We start from the raw sequence: 21,872 nt of genomic DNA, 5'->3' as shown, positions 1-21,872 counted from the left end.
ACATTTAAAAAAAAAAAAAAAAATCGAGGAAAATACATTCAAAATGTGTACGATTCCTTTGAGTACCCAATATAACAATTATTTTTAAGATAGTCGTTGATCACCGAATCGTCTAAAGCTAGTAAATCAATAATGTTTAATAATTAATAGTTTTTTAATTAAAAATTCTAAAGATCAGAAAACGACTATATTATTATTTCGAGATTATACCTTTTTCAAAATAATAGTAAATTTTAAAAGTATATATGATATTAAGACTAATAAAATAACCATAATTTTGAAAGTGTTTTAAAAATTATGTTTTGGAATTCAAAGTTAAAGATAAAACCGAGTATTTTTATTTGTACTTATAAGAAATATTAACTTCAAAAAATGTAAAAATATATAAAATATTGATTATTCGATATTTGTAAATTAAAATTTTTTTCTAATGTACATTCTTAAAACATGCAATCACTAAAGTATTTATAAGTATATATTTTAAACGACATAAAGAATTTTGGTTCATAAATATTCATCAATTTAATTTTCTTAAGACATAACGTAAATTAATTGAAAATTCCAATTAAAACTTAAAAATATTTAAATTTTTATTAAGTTATATGAGTATTGTTTATGAAAAAACAATGTTTTCCGATAATACAATTAAATATTATTTTAAAAATAAGCTAGCAAATATGTCGAAGTAGTTAGAATCTGAATATACATTATATGTTGATGACTATGTTTCACGAACAAAATACAAAAACTTAAAAACCCCATATGTTTATGTTGTATTTTTGTTTTAAATATGATAAAAAAAATTACTTACATTTTCCAAACAAATATATGTTCGTTTAATTTTTATAATAGCTGAACGGTTTTAATAAACTATCATAATAAATTAATATAAACGTCATAACAATATCAATATAGATAATTTGAACCTTTCAATGTTCTGCTGAATGGTATTAATCCGATGGCTTATTAAGAATATACTCACGTATACGTTTAACTGTATAGTATAATAGTTATTTCAGTGTTCATCAAAAGGCAACCGTTCAAAATAACTCAATCTGTCATGAAATGATACAAATATAAATTAATAAAAATAATACCAGTGACAATCTTAAAATATTAGGTTAGTAAAAAGGTGTGGAAATCGTACTCTAGCCAAACACCATGTATTACAACAAATTTGCTTGTTACAAGTATTTTTTATAAATATTGCTAGTTTGCAAAATTTATTTTTTTCGTTTTTGAACGAGAATAAAGTTGTATAAAAGTTGACTTCTCGTCGAGAAAAAAAAAATATACGGATCAGTGATTTCTGTACTCTGTGTTGGACATTTGTTGAATTTGCTCTAATCAACTTCCAGCAGTGATTTATATGTTTCGACTATTGCTGGTTAAATAATTCAGCGAATGCATCGGAAACGTTTTGTACCACTACCATGCTTACAAATATAATTAATTATATTGGATTATCTGAAAGAAAAAAAATTAATTAAAACTTAAAATGTATAATTTATTTCGATTTGTATTATTTTTTATTCAGATCGCATTTTATCGAAAAATCACAAAGAACATTTTTACTTTTCTTCTATCATCAATCTCTCCGGTAAAATTTTGATTGCGTACTTACTATGGAACGTTATTTGATCATATATATTACTTTAAAATTATTTATCAAACAAATAAAACACAAAATGTATTGTAAAACCAATTAATAGCCTTTTACTCTGGTCATCAATTCAAAAAAAACTGAATTAGACACTTTTTGATTTAAGTACTTTTAAAAGTTGTCTTTTACAAGTTTTTTTCCATTCTAGTGAATAAATAAATTTCAATAATATATTATACACAAAAATATGTTTAATTGTATTTTACACATTTTATGTTATTACACATGTTTAATAATTACCAACAACATACATAATTTATCGACCACCTAAAAGTATATTCGGAAAAAACTGCCTTTTTAAGTATATTGCTTATATTGTGATTAATTGCATATCATATTTGAAATTTGAATAGGTACCTAATATAAAAGCACAAGAATTTATAATTGGTATACTATTTTAATAAATGTTTAAAACTTCATTTTTTTTCACCTTTGATTTTTATTGCACTGTGGACTTTAAAAAAAATGAATCTAAATAATATATTTTTTTCAATATAACACTCGTATTCATATTAATGCTGATTTTTTTCCCAAACATTTTTCAATATGATATTTCATACAAATTGAAATATAAACGCGTAAGATAGAACAATATTGAACATAATTGGATTTTATATTTAAATTAAAACAATTGGGTTAAAATAAATTTTAAATGTTATCGGTCCGATGACTTTATTATAGGGAAATAATCGAATAGGGACAAATGGACGTAAAAAAAATATATATATATATATATATATATATATATATATATATAAGTTATATAACCATTGATATTTTATGTTCATAATATAAATAATGGTATCTTATCATAATATCAAATCTTATCGAAATTTATGGATTTGGCAATAGGTACCTTTTATATCAATATATATAACTTATTGGTTTTTACATTTTGTAATATTTATCACACTTTATTGAAACACGGTGATACACGAGACACGACAATACACATCTATAACCATGTTAGTCGTGTACAAATTGCACTCAAGTATATATATATACGATGTCATTAATTAATTCAAATCGTGATGGTGAAGTTTTTTTGAATGAATATTTTTTGCATTAAAATTTACATATTATAATAAATATAAATAACTTATTTATTTTATTTAATGATTTATATATATATATATATATATATATATTTTTTTATTTGACGTCCATTTGTCCTAGATCGAAAATTAATAAACAGTAAAACTACCATAATGTCACTTTAATTAATCGAATAATTGAATAATATATTTTGTTATGCTGATGGTTTTTTAATTACATAGATAAATTTCAATGTAAGTATATGACTTTAATGAGTAATCATTTGTAATATTTTACATAAACTAAACAAATTTCAATAATAATTAAATAATAAATTGTTTAACATTCGTTTTCAGAATTACATATTTGCTTATTTATCATAGGTATGTGAAGAAAAATAAGTCGTAAGTATTTCATAAGTTATTATTTTTTATTATCGGATGCAGAAAATTAAAAAAAAAAAAAATTGTATATAATATTTCAGCTTTTATTTTGATTCATTAAACGTAATACTGAAATACCGCTCTGAGGAGAAACATCTAAATGAAAAAACATTAAAGAAGAGAACCGTTTGAAGATATTATTGAGAGAGTGTAATTAGAGAGTGAAATAATATTCTCTAAAAATAGTCAATATAAGATGCTGTTATTTTTTTAAAAAGTTAAGAATATTTTTCCAATATTCTTTAAAAATCATAATAAAATATGCAAAAAATATGTTTTTATATGCAAACTAATACAGTACACAATACGAAAAACCCGATATAAAAATTAGTGTATACAAATTGAGTTCTAAAAAACAAACTGATTGTCTGCATCCGAATCGTGTAAACGAAATTTTCGTGATAGTTTAGAAATGTATGCGTTAAAGTTTGAACAGACGATTAGATTTCGCCAATCATCTTTGTTTATAGTTTATACTACAGTAAAATATTTATGATGTAAATTCAATGTATAGTCAGTATTGTAGTAAATAGGATTCTTTAGAGAGTGGCTGGCGATTAGATATGATTGTAATTTGATAAGTACCTATTTGAAACTAATATACAAAATAGTTCGACGTTTGATAATCGTCAAATATTTTTGTTTGATGTCAAACCATCACTCGTGCCTTAATAATCCATATACAATTTGTAATCTTCACATTAATTAGTTTGAATTCAGAAAAACTAGTCGGTAAAAAAAACGGCAGAGTTATAAACAGTGAGAAAAGCAAAAAAAAACTGTATTTAATTGGTGGCTATAAATTTAATTTTAATATGTTTTTAAATAAAAATATTCAAAGATGAGCATACACAAAACGTATGTGTAGATCTTCTTTTGAATTAAGTTAAAATAATACAATTATTATTAATGTTATAAATCATAAACATGAAAAATATGATGTAAATATTTTAACTTGACAAAACTTAAGTGATAAACTAAAACGTAAAGCTTTGAATGATCTGTGTGAAAAGCAGTGTAAGATTTTACACTAAGAATTACATGAAGGGGACATAAGTACTCTGACTACTATAGACAAAACGTGTAGAAGAACAAATATTTACTATACATGTTCAAGTTTGAAGCCAAAGTTACTCACAAGTTTAGATTAACTACATTTGGCTTAAACAATTTTAGGTGAAATTAAAATAAATTGAGATAAAATTTTTCATTGCTTATTAATGATTCAAAAAAAATATTATTGCATTTTCAATACAGGGTCCGCTAGAGCAAACTCATGCTTTTAAATATGATAGTACGTCAAAAGTAATTTCTGTAAAGAAAAATGTATTATATCAACAAATTTTCCAAACCATTTTACTAATTATTCATTATTCATGGAGCTAAAGATGGAAATTACGAGTATACACCATTAATATTTTTTTACTAACAGGCAAAACTATATACATTTAAAAAGATGCAGTTTTCAATTTATTAGGCATAATGGATGAATTGAATTTGATTTTATTTAACACGTAATTTACACTGATTTCGAACAACCTATATACTTGGAAATTTCGGGGATTTTTTCTGAAGTAGTTCATAAAGGCTGTCATTTTCACTTGAGTCAAACTATGTAGAAAAAAATCCAATCACTTGGATTAAGTATGAATTAAAAAAAAAAAAAATCATAAATTTGAAAATGTTTAAAATAATTTTTTCATATTATATTTTTTAAATCCTGGAAAATTAATAAATGTTTTTCTGCAGATCTCGTGGCTATAAAACCAGATAATCAGCAATTACAGGATTTTCAGGACTTTTTTCAAAAAATTATATTTTCAAAGCCGTAAATTTCCACCTTCAATATGGACCGAAATTTCAACAGTTAATAATATGTTCTAATCTTCGTATTTAAATATTTTTAAATTTATAAAAAGTTTGAAAAATGTACAAACTGACGTTTACATCAAAAGCGTAAATATAATCAGACAGAAAAACATTGTATGGCTTTGTATAGCCGTGGAAAAATATGATTATATCCATAAAATCATACGTTAGTATGAAGATATATATATGGTTATAACTAGAAGTCACGATTATACGTGTATTGAACTACATGGGCACTCGTGTTTTTATCCAAGACGGGGTTAAGTCCAATATATACAAATACCTGTGTATAGTAATATATTTGAATACTCGTGAGCTTGAATACTCATATATTTGAATTTAATAATAAGTTATTGAAGAATTTTTAAATCGTCAAAAATGTTTAGATACAAAACATACATACAATTAACGAATGCATTTTATTAATCTTTAAACATAATTAATAATTATTCATATCATATTTAAATAATAAAAGGTAGGTACGTATTTAAGAGCTAGACAATTTGTATTATTAATTAATAATAAATTAATAATTATTGGAATATACATAATATTATATTATTATGCATATTAATATTTAATGTATACATGAATTCTGAATTGATATGCAATATACATGGATAATATATATTTTAATATATTTTATATATATTAATAATATATTTTAATATATAAATATATATTAATATATATTTAATATATATATTTTTTATATATTTTTTAATATATTTAATATATTAATATATTTTTTGCCCGCGTGCCCGGACTCCGTGTACTCGTGTATTCTTATAAACGTTCATAACTATGACCTCTAGTTTGGAGGTTGTATTGACTTACAAAAACTTGCCAGTTTAATTTTTATAATTTAATTTTACTTAATTTTTGTTTACAATTTAAATTTGCAATCTTATATTTTTTTAACACTCGATTATTTTTATGATAAATGGTTTTTTTTAATCAAATTGTATAATGAATTTATTATAATTTTTATATTTTTTTGAAACAATTAAAAAGTGTATATTTAATTTTTTTTTAAATCGAACTATAAAATGAAAAAAAAAATGAGTATATTATAATTGTGTGTGTTTTTTATAGATAATAAATTATAAATAAATAAATAATCACTCACGCAATTCGACTCCGTTGCTAGAAAACCATACACGCAATTCAACATAGATAATGATTTTGGCACGCGATTCTAAATACACAGATAAATAGGTATAACATAAAAAATAATACAGTTTAAAAAAATTTAATTTTGGTAATATTTTATTTATTTAATTAAATTAAATTAATGACGTATTTTTAATTCAGTCAATTTTTGGAAAATATTGACAACAATATTTTATTCCATGTGCTCTGGTATCATATCTGTACGACAGTCCGTAAACAAATTTTTATATGTACTTAAAGAACGTTTGACGTCATTTGAAGTCACAGGCAAAATCTGTTTATATTATAGCCGTTGAAAAATTATTTACTATTTATACTTTATCATAACCATTTAAAACATTTGCTACGTTTCTCAATATTCGATATCACTATTATTAAATATATCATTTATTTATTAGCGCCACTACAACAAAAAAATACCGAAAATCTATACAATAATTGTATTATTATCATAATAAATTATTGATGGATATATTTTTTAATATTTTTTACAATACAAAATATAATTTTATCTTGAAATATTCTCAAATATGTAAAAAAAAAAAAACTTAATTAATTTACACGTTTCGTAATTTGTAAATTTTTCGAATCTCCATAGTGAAAAAAAATATGCATAAGAATATAATTCTATTTTCTAAATATTTTTAATATATTGTAAATTAACTATGAAATTTTTTTTTTTTTTAACTCTATTGATGAAAATAACAAAAATATAAGAATAGTATTATTTTTTATTTTCTTGTTTTCACTGATCTACGACGTTAATTATTAAACAATTAATTAGTGTATAATATATATACTCGTATATACTCGTACTTTGACATGACAACTGATAGTAAAAACATACGAGTAATTTAAAAGTATTGATATAACTGTAGTACATATATATTCCCATACATAAAATAATTTTCTAATAATTTTATATTCTAATCAAAAAAAAATTCTTTATAATATTTTTTTCGTATCACTGTCTCAGAGGGTATTAAATAGATTCAAACCCTTTGATCTACGTAAATGTGTCAAATGCATCATTTTCACTTGCTCAATAATTGATATGTATTTTATTTAAAATATAGTGTAAAAAAATATCGTTGATTAAAAATTAAAAAATGTATAATAAATCATGTTAAATTATTTAGTAAATCATACTGCTATATAAGCAATTATTATTATTATTATTATTATTATTATTATTATATTATAATCAACGCCAAACGGCTTTTACAAAATTAACAGACAGGAAGTACATAGATAACAGATAAAAACATATAACAACAAATGCGATGCATACCTAATACCAACTTTAATATGAGATAGAGGAAAAAGAAAATAGTAAGTAAATAAATAAACAAATATGGTGTAAATTATATGAAACAAGATGTGAGCCTTCGTACTAAATATGGTTTAATAGTCTATATGATTATTTGCAATATGCATCATCCTTAAAAGTGGGGTATTCCTGGAGAAGTTAGATTTATTGGTGGGTATATAAAAAGTACATTGAAGCATAGTATTACAAGGAATACGAAAACTAAGTTCTCCAAGAAGCCTTGGGCCATCAACTTTACCTTCGATCAAACACTGAATAAAAGTGATACCAAAATTATCACGCCTAACAGAAAAGAGAATAAGTCTCAGAGCTTGACTTACAGGCCCATAATCATGTGGTAGATGAGAAATGTTGAGGTAATAACCGGCAAAACGCATGAAACTATTTTGTACACGATCGATTCAACTAATGTCGACTGCGGTATATGGTGACTAAACAATGGACCCATATTCAATAACCGAATGGACTAATGTGCTATAGAGAACTAGAAGGCAATTGGCAGAACTAAAGTTGGTTGAGTGACGTCTTATAAATCTCAAAACACGAAAAGCTTTGCAGGTTATATAATCAATGTAAGGACTGAAATTAAGGGAAGATACGAGTACAAATAAAATGCCTAAATCATGGACCTGGCTAACACGTTGAATAGCTATACCATCAAGTCTATAGTCATAAGATATTACTGAATTAAAGCGATAGAAAGTCATAACTTTGCATTTAGAGATGTTGAGAGATAAATTAAACGTATTACATAAATTAGTAAACTTATCAAGAGTTTTCTGGAGAGTCAGGCAATCATTATTTAAGGTAATCATGTGAAAAATTTTAGAATCATAGGCAAAAAGTAGAAGACGACAAGGAGAAACAACTGAACACATAGTGTTAATGAAAATATTAAATAATAAGGGACCTAAATGGCTACCTTGTGGAACTCCGGACGATGCTCGGAAGAGATCAGATGATTTCCTGAAGAGTCTGATAAATTGTCGACGTTCACTAAGATAGAAACTAAACCATGATAAAAGTGGCTCACTAACACCAAGTCTGTCGAGGATATAAATAAGTGCATTACGATCTATAGAGTCGAACGCTTTAGAAAAATCCGTATATATCACATCAACTAGATTACCTAATTCAAACGCCGCGTGAAGGTAAAATACAAAAACTACATGACTAATCGCAGTCGAGCGACCTAGAAAGAACCAATGTTAGTCAATTGGTGGTGAAGGTGGTTAAGAAAGAACGCTCGATTCGTTTCAGTACTATATATTCAAACAGTTTACCTAGGAGAGAAAGGCCAGAGATGGGTCTGTAGTTAGTAACATCAGCCGGATTCCCAGACTTGAAAATTGGCGTAACTCAACTTATTTTCCACACAGAGGGGAAAACCCCTTCTGTAAGTGACTGATTAAAAATTAAAGTAACTGGTAGACTGAGAGAGGCACGGCAGTGATATAATAGATTGACAGAAATGCCATCTGGGCCTGAACCACGAGCATTTAATAGAGAATTGAGCGCTGCATTAATTTCATCAGTTAATATAGATAATTTAAAAGGAAGGTGTGAAAATAGGTTGTTTGTAAACTCATCGGATAAATCATTGGAGGTAAATCGTGGGTCACTATAAACAGATGAGAAGTGAGAGTCAAACAAAGAAGCAAATTGATCACTAGAGGCCTTAGACTCACCAAGATGAACTTCATCTGGTATTGTAGAGACACCACGTTTACTTCGAATGAATTCCCAAAATGATTTAGGATTTACACATAAACGATCCTGAATGTTATGCAAGTAGTGACTATAGAGACGCTTCGATTCAAATTTACATTGTGCGCGCAGTTGAGAGAAGATTGAATAACGATTATGATCACCTAACATTTTATACTGTTAGGTGATCATAAACACATTTTATATTGTTTATGCGATAGGTTTTTCTTAAGAAGAAGTTTCTTTAGCCTACTTGAAACCCATATAGGAAAAGTAGAGTTTCGAAAGTTTCTTAAAGGAACGTATTAACGAATACAGACAAGCAGTGATTTCTGTAAGAAATCAGCAGAATGATCTACAGATCCTGAATCTATGGCGTTACCCCAATCAATACTCTCTAGTCCAGTGTTTCTCAATTTTTTTTATGTTACCGCCCCCTTGAGTAGGAATCAATTCTTTAACGCCTCCATATGTGAAAATTATATAATTAATGGTATGGGCTGAAAGATAGGAAATAAGTTAATGATTTGGAAAATTTGAAAAAAAATTTGAATAATTATCTCATAACTAATGTTTTCATTTATGTTTTATTTTTTATATTTTTTTAATTATAATACTATTAAATTAATTAAACATTTGAAAAAAAAACTTAATAATTTATCAATTTTATTTTGTAGTAATAAATACATTTTTTAGTTTATTTAGAAAAAATATTACTTTTAAAAAAAATTTTAAAATCAAATAAAAAATATTGCTTGTATTGTTTTTGTAGATATTTACCCATGTATTTTTGTAGTAATTTTTTTTAAAAAACACGTTTTTAACAGATTGAATATTACGAGTATAATAACGAAAACTAATACAACATGCGCGGATCAAATCAAACGATTTACTAAAAGTATGGTTAATATAGGTGTCGTATACGCCACGCAAAGGCTTGGCGTATAACAACACGAAACGAGGTATTATTGGTTATTGGACACTCTAACTGTCAAACAAGCAAGTAAAGGAAAACTTAATAATTGACCCGGAAGACTATCTTCTTAAGTGACAAAGAACACAATCTAGCACTGCTTAATAGGATAGTCGAAAAACAGGTTTTTTAAAAGGTTTACTTTCCTTTAATAGCTCTAAAGTTATTTTACACTCGAAACAACTGACAAAGAACAAGATCTAGCACTGGATGTCTCGAGCGTGAGGTAACCTCTACCTAACTATATTGTTCTCTCCCCTCAAACTGACAAAGAATTATGATCTAGCACTGGATTGAGGTTTGAAATGCAATATAATTTTATTTACCCCTTTCGTTAGTTTGCCAACTCTCTCAAAACTTACACGAGTACGTAAGGTAGAAAAAATAATAATATAAAAACTTTTTATTTTAAAACAAACGAAAAAATATTTATTAACCACAAAAAACAAAATAATTACCGGTCACTCGCAAAACGGGCAGCGTTTCGTTCTCCACGTCGATGGTAGTAGAACGAACCCCTCTTTCGTCTTGCGGGCGGCGTTTTATGCTATTCTAATCTATATTGTCAGCATTTTGTGAAGGTGGTGTGTGTTTGCTGACAATATATTAATTTTTATTAAATTTAATATATGTGTTAGGTGATGATACAACATAGGTAACTATAATAAAATATAATAAAATACAATGTCCATGCACAATCACTAAAATAATAAAGATAATAAATTTATCAACAATGAAAGATATGTTGTTGTGCATTGCTCAACATATAGTACCTATTAGTAACTAATAGTTATTATAAGGATTATCAAATATGAATTATTTTTAGGTCACACCATGTACAACGTTTTTATGTGAACACGCTTACCGCCCCTCTACCATCCAAAACTAGTTCACCACCCCCCTACCACCCAAAAATAGTTCAATGCCCCCAGTGATACTTCACCGCCCACTGGGGGGCGATATCGTCCCGTTGAGAACCACTGCTCTAGTCTCTGAATAATCCTCTTATAGTTAGCATTTTTTAAATCGTAATATGTATGTTGTGTGTCAAGCATAGGAAAGGCTGAAGGAAAGGGACAGAATATGGACAGAGCTGGGTGGCAAATGTCACATGGAACTAATATAGCTGTAGCTTGCTGGACATGGGTGGATTCATTGTGAGTGAAAATTAAGTCAAAAAGAGACCCAGTGTTATTAAGAATTTGGTTCTTCTGGACGAAGTGAAGGAGACTAAAACGATCTCCAACAACACGGGCCTTATCAGTTATACCACCTGTATAGACGAGACCCGAATCACAAACGGACCAATTAATATTGGGTATATTAAAGTCACCAAATACGAAACTAAGATCAAAATCGTATGATCTCCAGACCCGATCAAGAGCCTCGACATGACACTCATACACAAATTTGTAGCAGGAGGTAAATATACTCCTGCTAAAATGACAGAGAGGCCATTGGCTAAAGTGAAGTAAACAAAAACTTGCTGACAAGTATCATAAGGAGTCGTAATTAAGATTGGTCTTAGCTCTGAGCAATCCAAAATTGTTACATGTTAATGCTTTTTAAGACAACATTTAAGATTTCTTCGATCATATACGTAACAATTGATATTATCTTACATAAATTCAAATAATACTTTAAATATGTACAAAATGCGTAATATTTGTTTCGGTAATGATCATATATGTTGAATTTTATTTTGAGATTATAAATTATTGATTAAAAACAGGAATTTAATACGATCAAATAAATGCTGATATTAAGTTTCTTGAATTATTCTTTTTTCATGAATCGAATTCAAACACTTGAACGATGAAAATATATTATACGTAAAAAAAACTGAGATAAAAAAATTATTAAAATGACATAACAGCTAAATCTGTTTGATGCAATTAATTGGACAAAATTAATTAAACAAATACAATAGATATTAATAAATAACTTATTAAGATTTACCTTTGTTAGCAGGTGGTTATTATAAAGAAATTATTTTATATATTAGGTATGAAATTAAAAAAAATGGGATTAATAAAACAAAAACCACATCCAATAGGAAATATTGATACCAAGTTGAATTATAAATAAGGGATCTCAAATGTGGTGCTCCATTGTGACGAATAACATATTCTGTCCAATAAATCACTGATTGTTGTGGTGACATCGGTCGGTCTTTGAATCGAATAGATGCGATTTTTGCATTCTTCGTGTATCTAAATAATACATTAATATAAATAAATAAACAAATATATTTAAACTAATACTTACTTTTCATCAGTGATGAGTTCTAAAAAAGCATTTAATAATGATTTTTTAGATACTGAAAATAGGTCCATAGATATAGCCATTTCAGCACTGACTAAATTATCTATATTCCTTAGCTGGTCATAAAACAAGGGAAACCCAAGAACTGGAACACCAGCGTCAAGTGCTTCGTAGACTCCGGATATACCACCATGACTTATAAATAATTTTATTTTTGGGTGTACTGAAAAGTTTAAAATTACTTTAAATTTTAATTAGAAAAGTGTACATACATAATATATCACGCTGTGGAAACCATTTTTTTATCATCACATTTTCTGGTAGATCCTCCATTTCATCTTCGTACTTCCACAATACTCTTTGAGGAACGTTTGCTAGTGCTTCTTTGAATGCTTTTATAATGTGGTGTGGTAATGAAGAGATTTTGAATACTGAACCAAACGTGAAGTATATAACTCCATGCGAAGATTCTTCAATAAATTCTAAGATATCCTAAAATATTGAAATTTGTTTTGTGAGAAAAAATATTAGATAATTATTAATAATTTAAGGTCTATACTATTAAAATACTTTCTAATATTTTAATAGTCTTTCAATTGAAATAAATATAAATATTTTTTCTTATTTGTTTTTAATAAAATTTTGATTTGTTTGAAGTTTCAAATAAATACCAGATAATAGCAGACTTTTTTCGTTGCATTATACTATATTTTTCTGGTATTAAAATGAAGATCGAAAATAAAGTTTTTTTTTCAAACATTAAAATATAGATGATTATTTATTTTGTTTATTTAATAAACTCCTACCATTATTCTTTTCTAAACAATATATATTAAAATATTACCAATTCTGGTATGTCTTAAGTTGATAAAATATATATTAACTTACAAATAGGTCCGTTACATTAGCACCACCATATTCAAAATTTTTAAAAAAAATATATACCAACAATTGTTATTTCATTTGTACACATTTGTAATCCTGATATAAATATTTGTACACCTCCCCAAATGCCCCAAAAAACCAAATTTCCACGGTGGTGCTAATGTAACGTTACATCAGCACCCCACTTTTTGTACAGTAGACTTATGGCTTCCAAAATGGTACCAACAATTGTTATTTCATTTGTACACATTTGTAATCCTGATATAAACATTTGTACATCTCCCCAAATGCCCTAAAAAACCAAATTTCCGTGGTGGTGCTAATGTAACGTTACATCAGTACCCCACTTTTTGTACAGTAGACTTATGGCTTCCAAAATGGTACCAACGATTGTTATTTCATTTGTACACATTTGTTATCCTGGTATAAACATTTGTACTCCTCCCCAAATGCCACAAAAATTAATTTGTAAACAATAATAAAATTTGTATTAGAAAAAATTTCAATGTTTCACGTCTTTGTGAAATATTACATGCTTTAAACATTAAACAAGAGTCATAAATTTTAGATTTATCAGTGTGATATTTTAACTGTAAGCTATACAATTTTCTTGTCATATATTGTAATTGTTGAGCTATCATAGTTTTATATTAGTAAAATAAAAAAAAAATCTCAACTACGATAATATCTATGAATTCTATTTCTTATCTTAAAATCTTTTAGAGCTTAGTGCTTAGGGGAATTTAATTATAGTTATTCTAAAAAAAAAAGCGTCTGGAAGGGATATATCCCCATATCCCCCCCATAATTACGCCATTGTACTTGTCTATGAAATATACTCCCGCCCACGAGAGAATCGCATACCTCGAAATAGTTTATATATCTATTGTCGCGAGTGCCGCTTGCTTTATTTTCTCCCAGCATAGTTTCATCCCTACTACTGATTGACGTGTAGGAATACAGGGTAAAGAAACACATATAAAATACATTGCGTCATCGCGTTGGTTATATTGTGTACCTAATACCTATATATTATAATATGATGTACGGTATTTTTTGTTATGAACATAATAGATGTTTAAAAATATTCGTAAAAAATACGTTATAACGTAGAAAATATTTCAAAACAAATAGTGAAGTTGTTGTAACTGCTACTACACTTATACCTATATGAATGACCAATATGACTTGGTATATTGAGGAGTGACGGATGCGCAGCGACTGACGTGGTTTTATTGTCGTCATGTCATGGGTGGGAGTACATACATGTTTTTGGTGTCGGAAACATTGAGTTACGTGGGGCCAGAGTTGGACTAGCTTTATAGCTCAGCCCGGGCAAAATAATTTCGAACGGCCTCAATGGAACTTTATAAGTAGATAGGTACTTGATCAAATTATTGTTTAACTGAAAATGTATCTTCGTAACTCAAAAAACAATACTCACACAAGTACATATGTATATTTTCAGATTTAATGTAATACCTTAAATAAATCTAGTTACGCATAATATATCTTATCTATAATATTGATATAATGACCTACCTATTGAGATAAATTTTACACAATAAAAAATGATTTTATTTAAATATGTTTATGTAGACTTATGGCCTCCAAAATGGTACCAACGATTTGAAAATACATTTATTTTATAAATAATTTTGTACTTAAATTATTATAAAGTATAAACTAAAAATTCTACATCTGTTTTAACTGATGTTTTTGACGGTTTGACTTTGAGCTTCGTGTCATCGTATGTTTCCCATTGACCATTTTTTCTTAGTGTGCTAGCTGTGTAATGTCCAGTACTTGAACGAAGACCACTTCTTTCTCCACCGAAAAAATTGATTACACCTCTGAGATGGTATATTTTATTATTTACCTTTAACAACTTTTCAATATCATCTAATTTTTTCATATTTGGTTGTGCAAAGTTTTGTTTTATCAAATCCATTTGTACATGTTCAATGTTTCCGGTACTCGTTGATGCTTCTAATCCTACAAAAAAAAAAAAAAAAATTATCATAATTTATTTTATTTTAGGTTATAATATAATAAATAATATTATTTACCTAAAGGTACATAATTAATTTCAATTAATATGTGTGTGGTTTGTCTCGACTTTGAAATTCTCAAAGATCGACAGTATGTACATTCTTTTTCATTGTCTTTAGTGTAATCATCCAGTTCATTCTGGATTGAATACTTTTCATTGTATTTATTTACAGAAAACTTTATTGAGTTGTAATCATATCATTGATTAGAACAAAAATTATTAGTACATTCACTTGTTGTTATAAATGATGGCATGTCTGCCATTATTTTGTCAACTATAGATGCCACAGTGGCCGTCATATTTATTGTTTTTAGACCACCAATTAAACATTCTACTTTATCTGAAAAAAACTGTAACAATAATAGTAAACGGTCATGGTATATTCTTTTATTATCACTTTCACAGAACATTTTTTTTATAATTGTTGCAGTCAAGTTGGTTGCTGATACACTTTGAACATAATTTCTAAATTCCAAACTGTCAGCAGCTGATGAAGCTAAAATTGATAAAATAGAATCCACAGAGCACGTGTTATTCAAAATCATTTTCCCAAAATTGGGTACATAAATGGGTCGCATCATACTATTTCCATTTTTAAAAAAAAATATGGGTTTAATGAACGCTTTCATGTTAAAATCAATCAATTCAAAACCTGGTTGTGGACTTATGTATGAATGAGCTGATCTTAATTTTTTTGTTGCTTGTCCTTTTTTATTTCATCCTTCACATGCAACTTTTTCATCATTCATAGATTTTTTTTTATCGCAATCGAAGCATATTCGTTTTTCTCCACATCCTTCTTCAGTTCCCGGGATCAAAGATGAACATCCAAATAACATGTGAACTGACTTTTTACAACATATACATTTATGCAGTCCCGTTGGGTAGTCCTCTTTTATACAAGCTTCACAATGTACTTGATTTGAAATAGTTTTACTGTGTTTGGTTCTCTTAACGATTTGAATGATTTAATCATTCACTTTTCTGAGTATATATGTTCCATTCTGTTTATCTTCTGCACTCTGTGTATTCTTTTCTCTCGTGTCAACTTCTTCGCTTGATTTATCTTCGTCACTGTGTATATCTTTTTCGTAATTTTTATCTTCCAATATTAATCTAGCATTAGTTTCTTCCAATTCATCAATAAATGTTTTACATACGTTAGTTTTATCTAAAGGTATATATTCCGACAAAGGTCTTTTTTGACGTTCTATGTATTTTGCTTGAACCAATAAGTGATCGCCTCTATAGTAGGATATTAGTTTTTCCAAAAACGTGTCGATCCTTAAAGGCAAATTTTCATTTTTAAAAATTCTATTTTTAATATGTTTGAAATTACATTCGATTCTACTGCTAGACGTAGTTTCTGAGCCGAATCCAAACTTTTCCCGCATTATACCCGACCAGCATGGAAATAATTTCATAGCCTTTACAATACATGGCTCTAGAGTTGGTAAGTACTGTGCATTATCTACGACACCAATTACGTTTTCCACTTTTTCTCTGGCTTTATCAGATATTTGTTGGGCCCAATGTTTAAAATTAGCTATAGGTATATATAACTCATTGTCGTCTAAATGTATGTCTTGTTCAGGGTTTTGAAGCTCTGTATTTGATTGTTCTAAAATGTCTAATTGATTCTTGTTACATGATATTAATTTGGCCAGATACATTTTCTTTTCAGCACAAGGTGTTCTTCTAAACTTATTACATTCAGTGTGGTCTCTGTCAGATGGCAAAACTTCTCCATCATATTTTCTGAGAATAATTATAAAAATCGCTTCTAAAATGTGTTGTGCTTCATCAATTGTTGTACTAAGAACAAGAAGACCAATCCCACGGGTAATTAATAATTAATTCTTTAGTACGATTAAATTTAGGTGAGAGTATATTTCATAGACAAGTACAATGGCGTAATTATGGGGGGGGATATGGGGATATATCCCTTCCAGACGCTTTTTTTTTAGAATAACTATAATTAAATTCCCCTAAGCACTAAGCTCTAAAAGATTTTAATATAAAAAATAGAATTCATAGATATTATCGTAGTTGAGATTTTTATTTTATTTTACTAATATAAAACTATGATAGCTCAACAATTACAATATATGACAAGAAAATTTTATAGCTTACAGTTAAAATATCACACTGATAAATCTAAAATTTATAACTCTTGCTTAGTGTTTAAAGCATGCAATATTTCACAAAGACGTGAAACATTGAAATTTTTTCTAATACAAATTTTATTATTGTTTACAAATTAATTTTTGAGTCATTTGGGGAGGTGTACAAATGTTTATATCAGGATTACAAATGTGTACAAATGAAATAAGAATCGTTGGTACTATTTTGGAAGCCATAAGTCTACTGTACAAAAAGTGGGGTGCTGATGTAAGGTTACATTAGCATAGGGTTGCCATACGTCCCGGTTTTACCGGGACACTACCGGTATTTAACCGAGTGTTCCGGTGTCTCGAGAAAGTGTTTCGGGACAGCGATTTGTCCCGGTTTCAAAATTTTACTCAAGAAAATATCAAGAAAATTCAAAACAAAAGAAAGGATCGGTTTTTCACGGTAGAAACTGAAAATCTCGTAACAAAACTTGAGGACGAGGAATTATCAATAAAACTAATTTTGAAAGTTGATTTGATGAATTTGATTTACTTTGTTACAACTATTTAAAAAAATAGAACAATTAAAATCAACATGTAATTAATTTAAAATCAATGTTATGAATAACATTAGCCCCAAAGATAATAGTGAATTGGGAAAATGTCAAAAAATCAGTAATCTTTATAAAAGCTATAATGTCAAACAATCTTAATTTTGATGAATAAATGTTTTTCGAACAATTCAAAATGTTACGAAGTTACGACAGATACAGTAGTGGCTCACCACAGCACAACACTATATATTATGTATAAAGAATACCTAAATAGACGCAGATTTGTATAATGAATTTATTCTTCCGTGAAATTGGTTTAAATTGTTTATAAATGTATAGTAATTGAATAAACTATTAAAATAGTTAACGATAATGCAACAGTGGTAAATACAGCTGACCGAACTATTGAATTCTAATAATACTGATGATCTGAATTATCGATACTACTGTAGCAGACGAAGTTCAAAATGAAATATAAAACTGTAACAAAACATAACGTTTCTTTAATAGCGAACGTTGTTTTATGTCCGGCATGAAATTATTGATACTAAAAATGTGATAATTATCAACCAGGGTCGTATAATCACAGAGGTGCGCAAAAGTGATAATCATATGTAGTGTACGGCAATGCAAAAATATTAGATTAATTTCAATCTAATAATAATAATATAAACAATGATAGTATTGATTCACGTACGATTAATTGAGAACGAGTGGCCGGGAAACAGCTAAAGAGTGGTCGCTGCCGCACAACGTCATTATACATATCGTTGACATAATGTAATAACAGTTTAATATTTAATATTAACTAAATAAATTCATATTAATTTTTAAAAAAACTTATAGCGTATGAAATTAAAAATAAATCACATCTCACCGAATAATTTTGTTGTTGTTATTATATATCGCAAACATAATAACACTCCAGACTAAGCATTTTATTATTTACATAAACAATTTATTTATATATTACTTTGCGAGTATTAACCATTTACTAATTTTTATTTCATTTTTTTATTATTTTATTAATAATTGTTTATTGTTGCACATAAAACGATCGGTGTCGATTTAGAGTTTTAATGGTACCTAACTTACTTTTGGAATTTTTCCGGCCGGTTTCAAGTGAATACCTCCGACATCTATAAGGTTGGTCGGAACTGGTCTCGGAGCTTCAGTTCCGTAATAACTGTTCTGAAAGATAACGGACGGTGGAACGGAAGGAGACGAATCGTACGGTTTAGGATCGGTGATCCTCTGCAGCCAATTTTCGTATTCATACGCCGCGGTGCTGTACACCGTGGTAAAAGTGTTCGTCAACCTCTGGACAAACGTTCTGGGCACGGAATGATGGGCAATCAAATTGGAAATGCACGCGGGATTCGACGCGTGCCCAGTGAAACGGCGTTCGGCGAACGTGAGCATTGACGACGAGATGGAGTACACGACGGGCAAGTTGAGCGTGTGGGCCACGTGCGACACGCAATCGGCAGCTGAAGGGTCCGCAATGACGACGTCGAATTTCGCGGTCCCGGCGTCATGGTCACGCAGTATCCCTTCGAATCGTCGGTGACGGAGAATCCCGTCGCAATTGTGCCGGATGATCGCCACGTTGGTGCTCATCAGTGCGAAATCCTTCAAAACCCGTTCGGCCGTCACGCCCACATGAACCTTTACCTGTCCGGACGTGTCTATCTCGGTGTAGTTGGCCCGCGGACCGTCCGGAAACGGTGTGAACGCGACGACTTCGTGCCCGGCGTCCGTCAACGACCGCAACAGTCCGCTCATAAAGTTCCAGTGACTCTTTCCGCCTCTCGTCTCCACGGCCAACACGCGAACGTTTTCAACGGGTACCGCGCCGAGAATTGCGAACGCGACAATCACTGTCACCGCGCGAATCATCGTCAAAACGCGCGACGCGATCTTATTGTCCGTTCGCTGTTTTCACCAAAAGCGTTGACAAACCGCTTGTACCTTTCCGATTGAAACGTACATGAGATAACCATGTGACAACGCGAATGTAATTTTTATTGAAACGTGTAATTTTTAACCGCGACCACGATTAACATATCGTTCGATCTGTCTACGCACTAGTGCCCAACAGAAATACGATTTTATATTGGCTCGAGTTAAACAATGATTCACTTACAATTACGATTGTAATTTTACGATTCACTTTTCTGGTTTACATCAATTGTAGAGAATTGATAAGTGCTAACCACTGAGTACAGCTGTATCACAATCAACGGTTCGTCTATTTTTGTTTATCGCTACCTCCCGATCCACACGTTAATTACACACGATACACTTCTTCATTTTCATAATTATTTTTCATTCTCCATGAGTGTTGTGAACGATGTAATTAAAAACTTCTATGTAAGTGTTATTTTTGTTTCTACGTTCATGTTTGTGTAGTATCACGTGATGTATGTATTTTTATAGATTGTATTAATTAAGTATATTGTTTGTAGATTATATAATAGTTAAAACAACCTTGTTATAGATTAATCGCATTACGCAATTGATTTAATTATATTACATTGTATATTGTATATTATATTATATTACATTCTTTCTATTTCTCAAGTACAAAATCATATTAAGTTGTAATGGAAAATATTCAAATCATGATGCTTCTACTGTCAATAACTATTTTTAATGTGTTTAAAGCCGACGACGTTGCGTGTAGTCGACAGTCAATTTTGGGCCACTAACCGATGAGATAACGTAACTAAATAACACATGCCTCATTTAAAATACCTGCGGGAATGTAAATTTTGTTTTAGTCTTCAAGTTAACGGTCAATTACTCAAGTGCACTACTTTATTAATTCTACAGCAAAATTAATTGTTCCTTTGGTACAATTAGTGTCCTATTGAATCTTAATGTAATACCTAATACCAACCATGTTGTGTGATATATTATGCTACCGTTTTTCCACAATAAATTTAAAACTTCAATCGATATTTATATTTAACTAGAAGACAAAAAACAACAATTAACGTAAAATTAAAAAATAAGAATTTACGACATTCCTGCAATTTCTTTCTAAATTTGATAAATGTTTACCAAAATTCTTACATAATATGATCTATTTCCCATTTAATGTTTTCTTATTTGATCTCTTAAAATCTATGATTTGTATAGACGTTGATATTATTGCCATGGTCAAAGCTTTCTTTAAATTTTATAGTTGGGTGACCGCCATCACGGCTTCCTGATGCATTGCTATTTGTCATATTCAACAAATATAAATTAGTGTTAATTATACAATGTAGCAATATAAATATCATTTAAAATATCTCTTTTAGTAACATGTTTACTCGGTTATAAATCAATAATTATATACGAAATACCTATAAAAAGTATTTCCATAAATGGAATTAATATTCAAAAACATAATACCTATTAAAAAATGTAATAGCCATTTAACTCTTAAATGCATCAATATAGTTTTGTACATCATCGCATTTGTTGATTTTTAAAACTTTTAAAATATAATTAAAGGAAATATTTTCTTAATCCTGATTAATAGTTTTAGTCTGACTATATTATAATTAAGCTATTATATTATAGCTATTTTATATATATATATATATATATATATTTATAGCTATATTATTAGCTATTTTATAATACACTCATGAAGGTCTTCAACTATTTTAATAGAAAATACATGATCAAAAAAACAGTTGACCATTTTACAATTAAAAAATGTTTTTTCAGAAACAAGGTATAGGTAAGCAATTTAATTTATCGTCTGATAACAGAAGCACGAGCATGATCAAATAAAGTTACGTGATTATTTCCACTA

The 21,872-nt window shown here is 28.5% G+C and overlaps 1 protein-coding gene across 3 annotated transcripts; it reads right to left on the bottom strand.

The window, feature by feature from the left end:
- Window positions 1-870: 870 nt before the first annotated feature.
- Window positions 871-20,476, bottom strand: LOC112687542 (UDP-glucuronosyltransferase 2B2-like). 3 transcript variants are annotated; one of them, XM_025560294.1, is made up of 7 exons: window positions 19,157-20,476; window positions 12,731-12,950; window positions 12,462-12,681; window positions 10,652-12,406; window positions 6,140-6,208; window positions 1,148-1,467; window positions 871-1,055 (listed from the first exon to the last, which is right to left on the bottom strand). In XM_025560294.1, the coding sequence occupies exons 1-4, from the start codon at window positions 19,958-19,960 to the stop codon at window positions 12,172-12,174; spliced, it is 1,479 nt and encodes a 492-aa protein (XP_025416079.1). In that variant the 5' UTR covers window positions 19,961-20,476; the 3' UTR covers window positions 871-1,055; window positions 1,148-1,467; window positions 6,140-6,208; window positions 10,652-12,171. The 3 variants fall into 3 exon arrangements, with proteins under 3 accessions (XP_025416079.1, XP_025416071.1, XP_025416087.1); XM_025560286.1 differs by lacking the exon at window positions 871-1,055 and having other exon boundaries at window positions 1,145-1,467; XM_025560302.1 differs by lacking the exons at window positions 871-1,055; window positions 6,140-6,208 and having other exon boundaries at window positions 1,145-1,467.
- Window positions 20,477-21,872: the final 1,396 nt, after the last annotated feature.

The sequence above is a fragment of the Sipha flava genome, unplaced genomic scaffold, assembly GCF_003268045.1.
Source record: "Sipha flava isolate LNK unplaced genomic scaffold, YSA_version1 109_pilon_pilon, whole genome shotgun sequence".
In the NCBI taxonomy this organism is placed as follows: domain Eukaryota; kingdom Metazoa; phylum Arthropoda; class Insecta; order Hemiptera; family Aphididae; genus Sipha; species Sipha flava.
The sequence above is the reverse complement of the archived record's forward strand: the minus strand, read 5'-3'. Positions and strand labels throughout refer to the sequence as shown.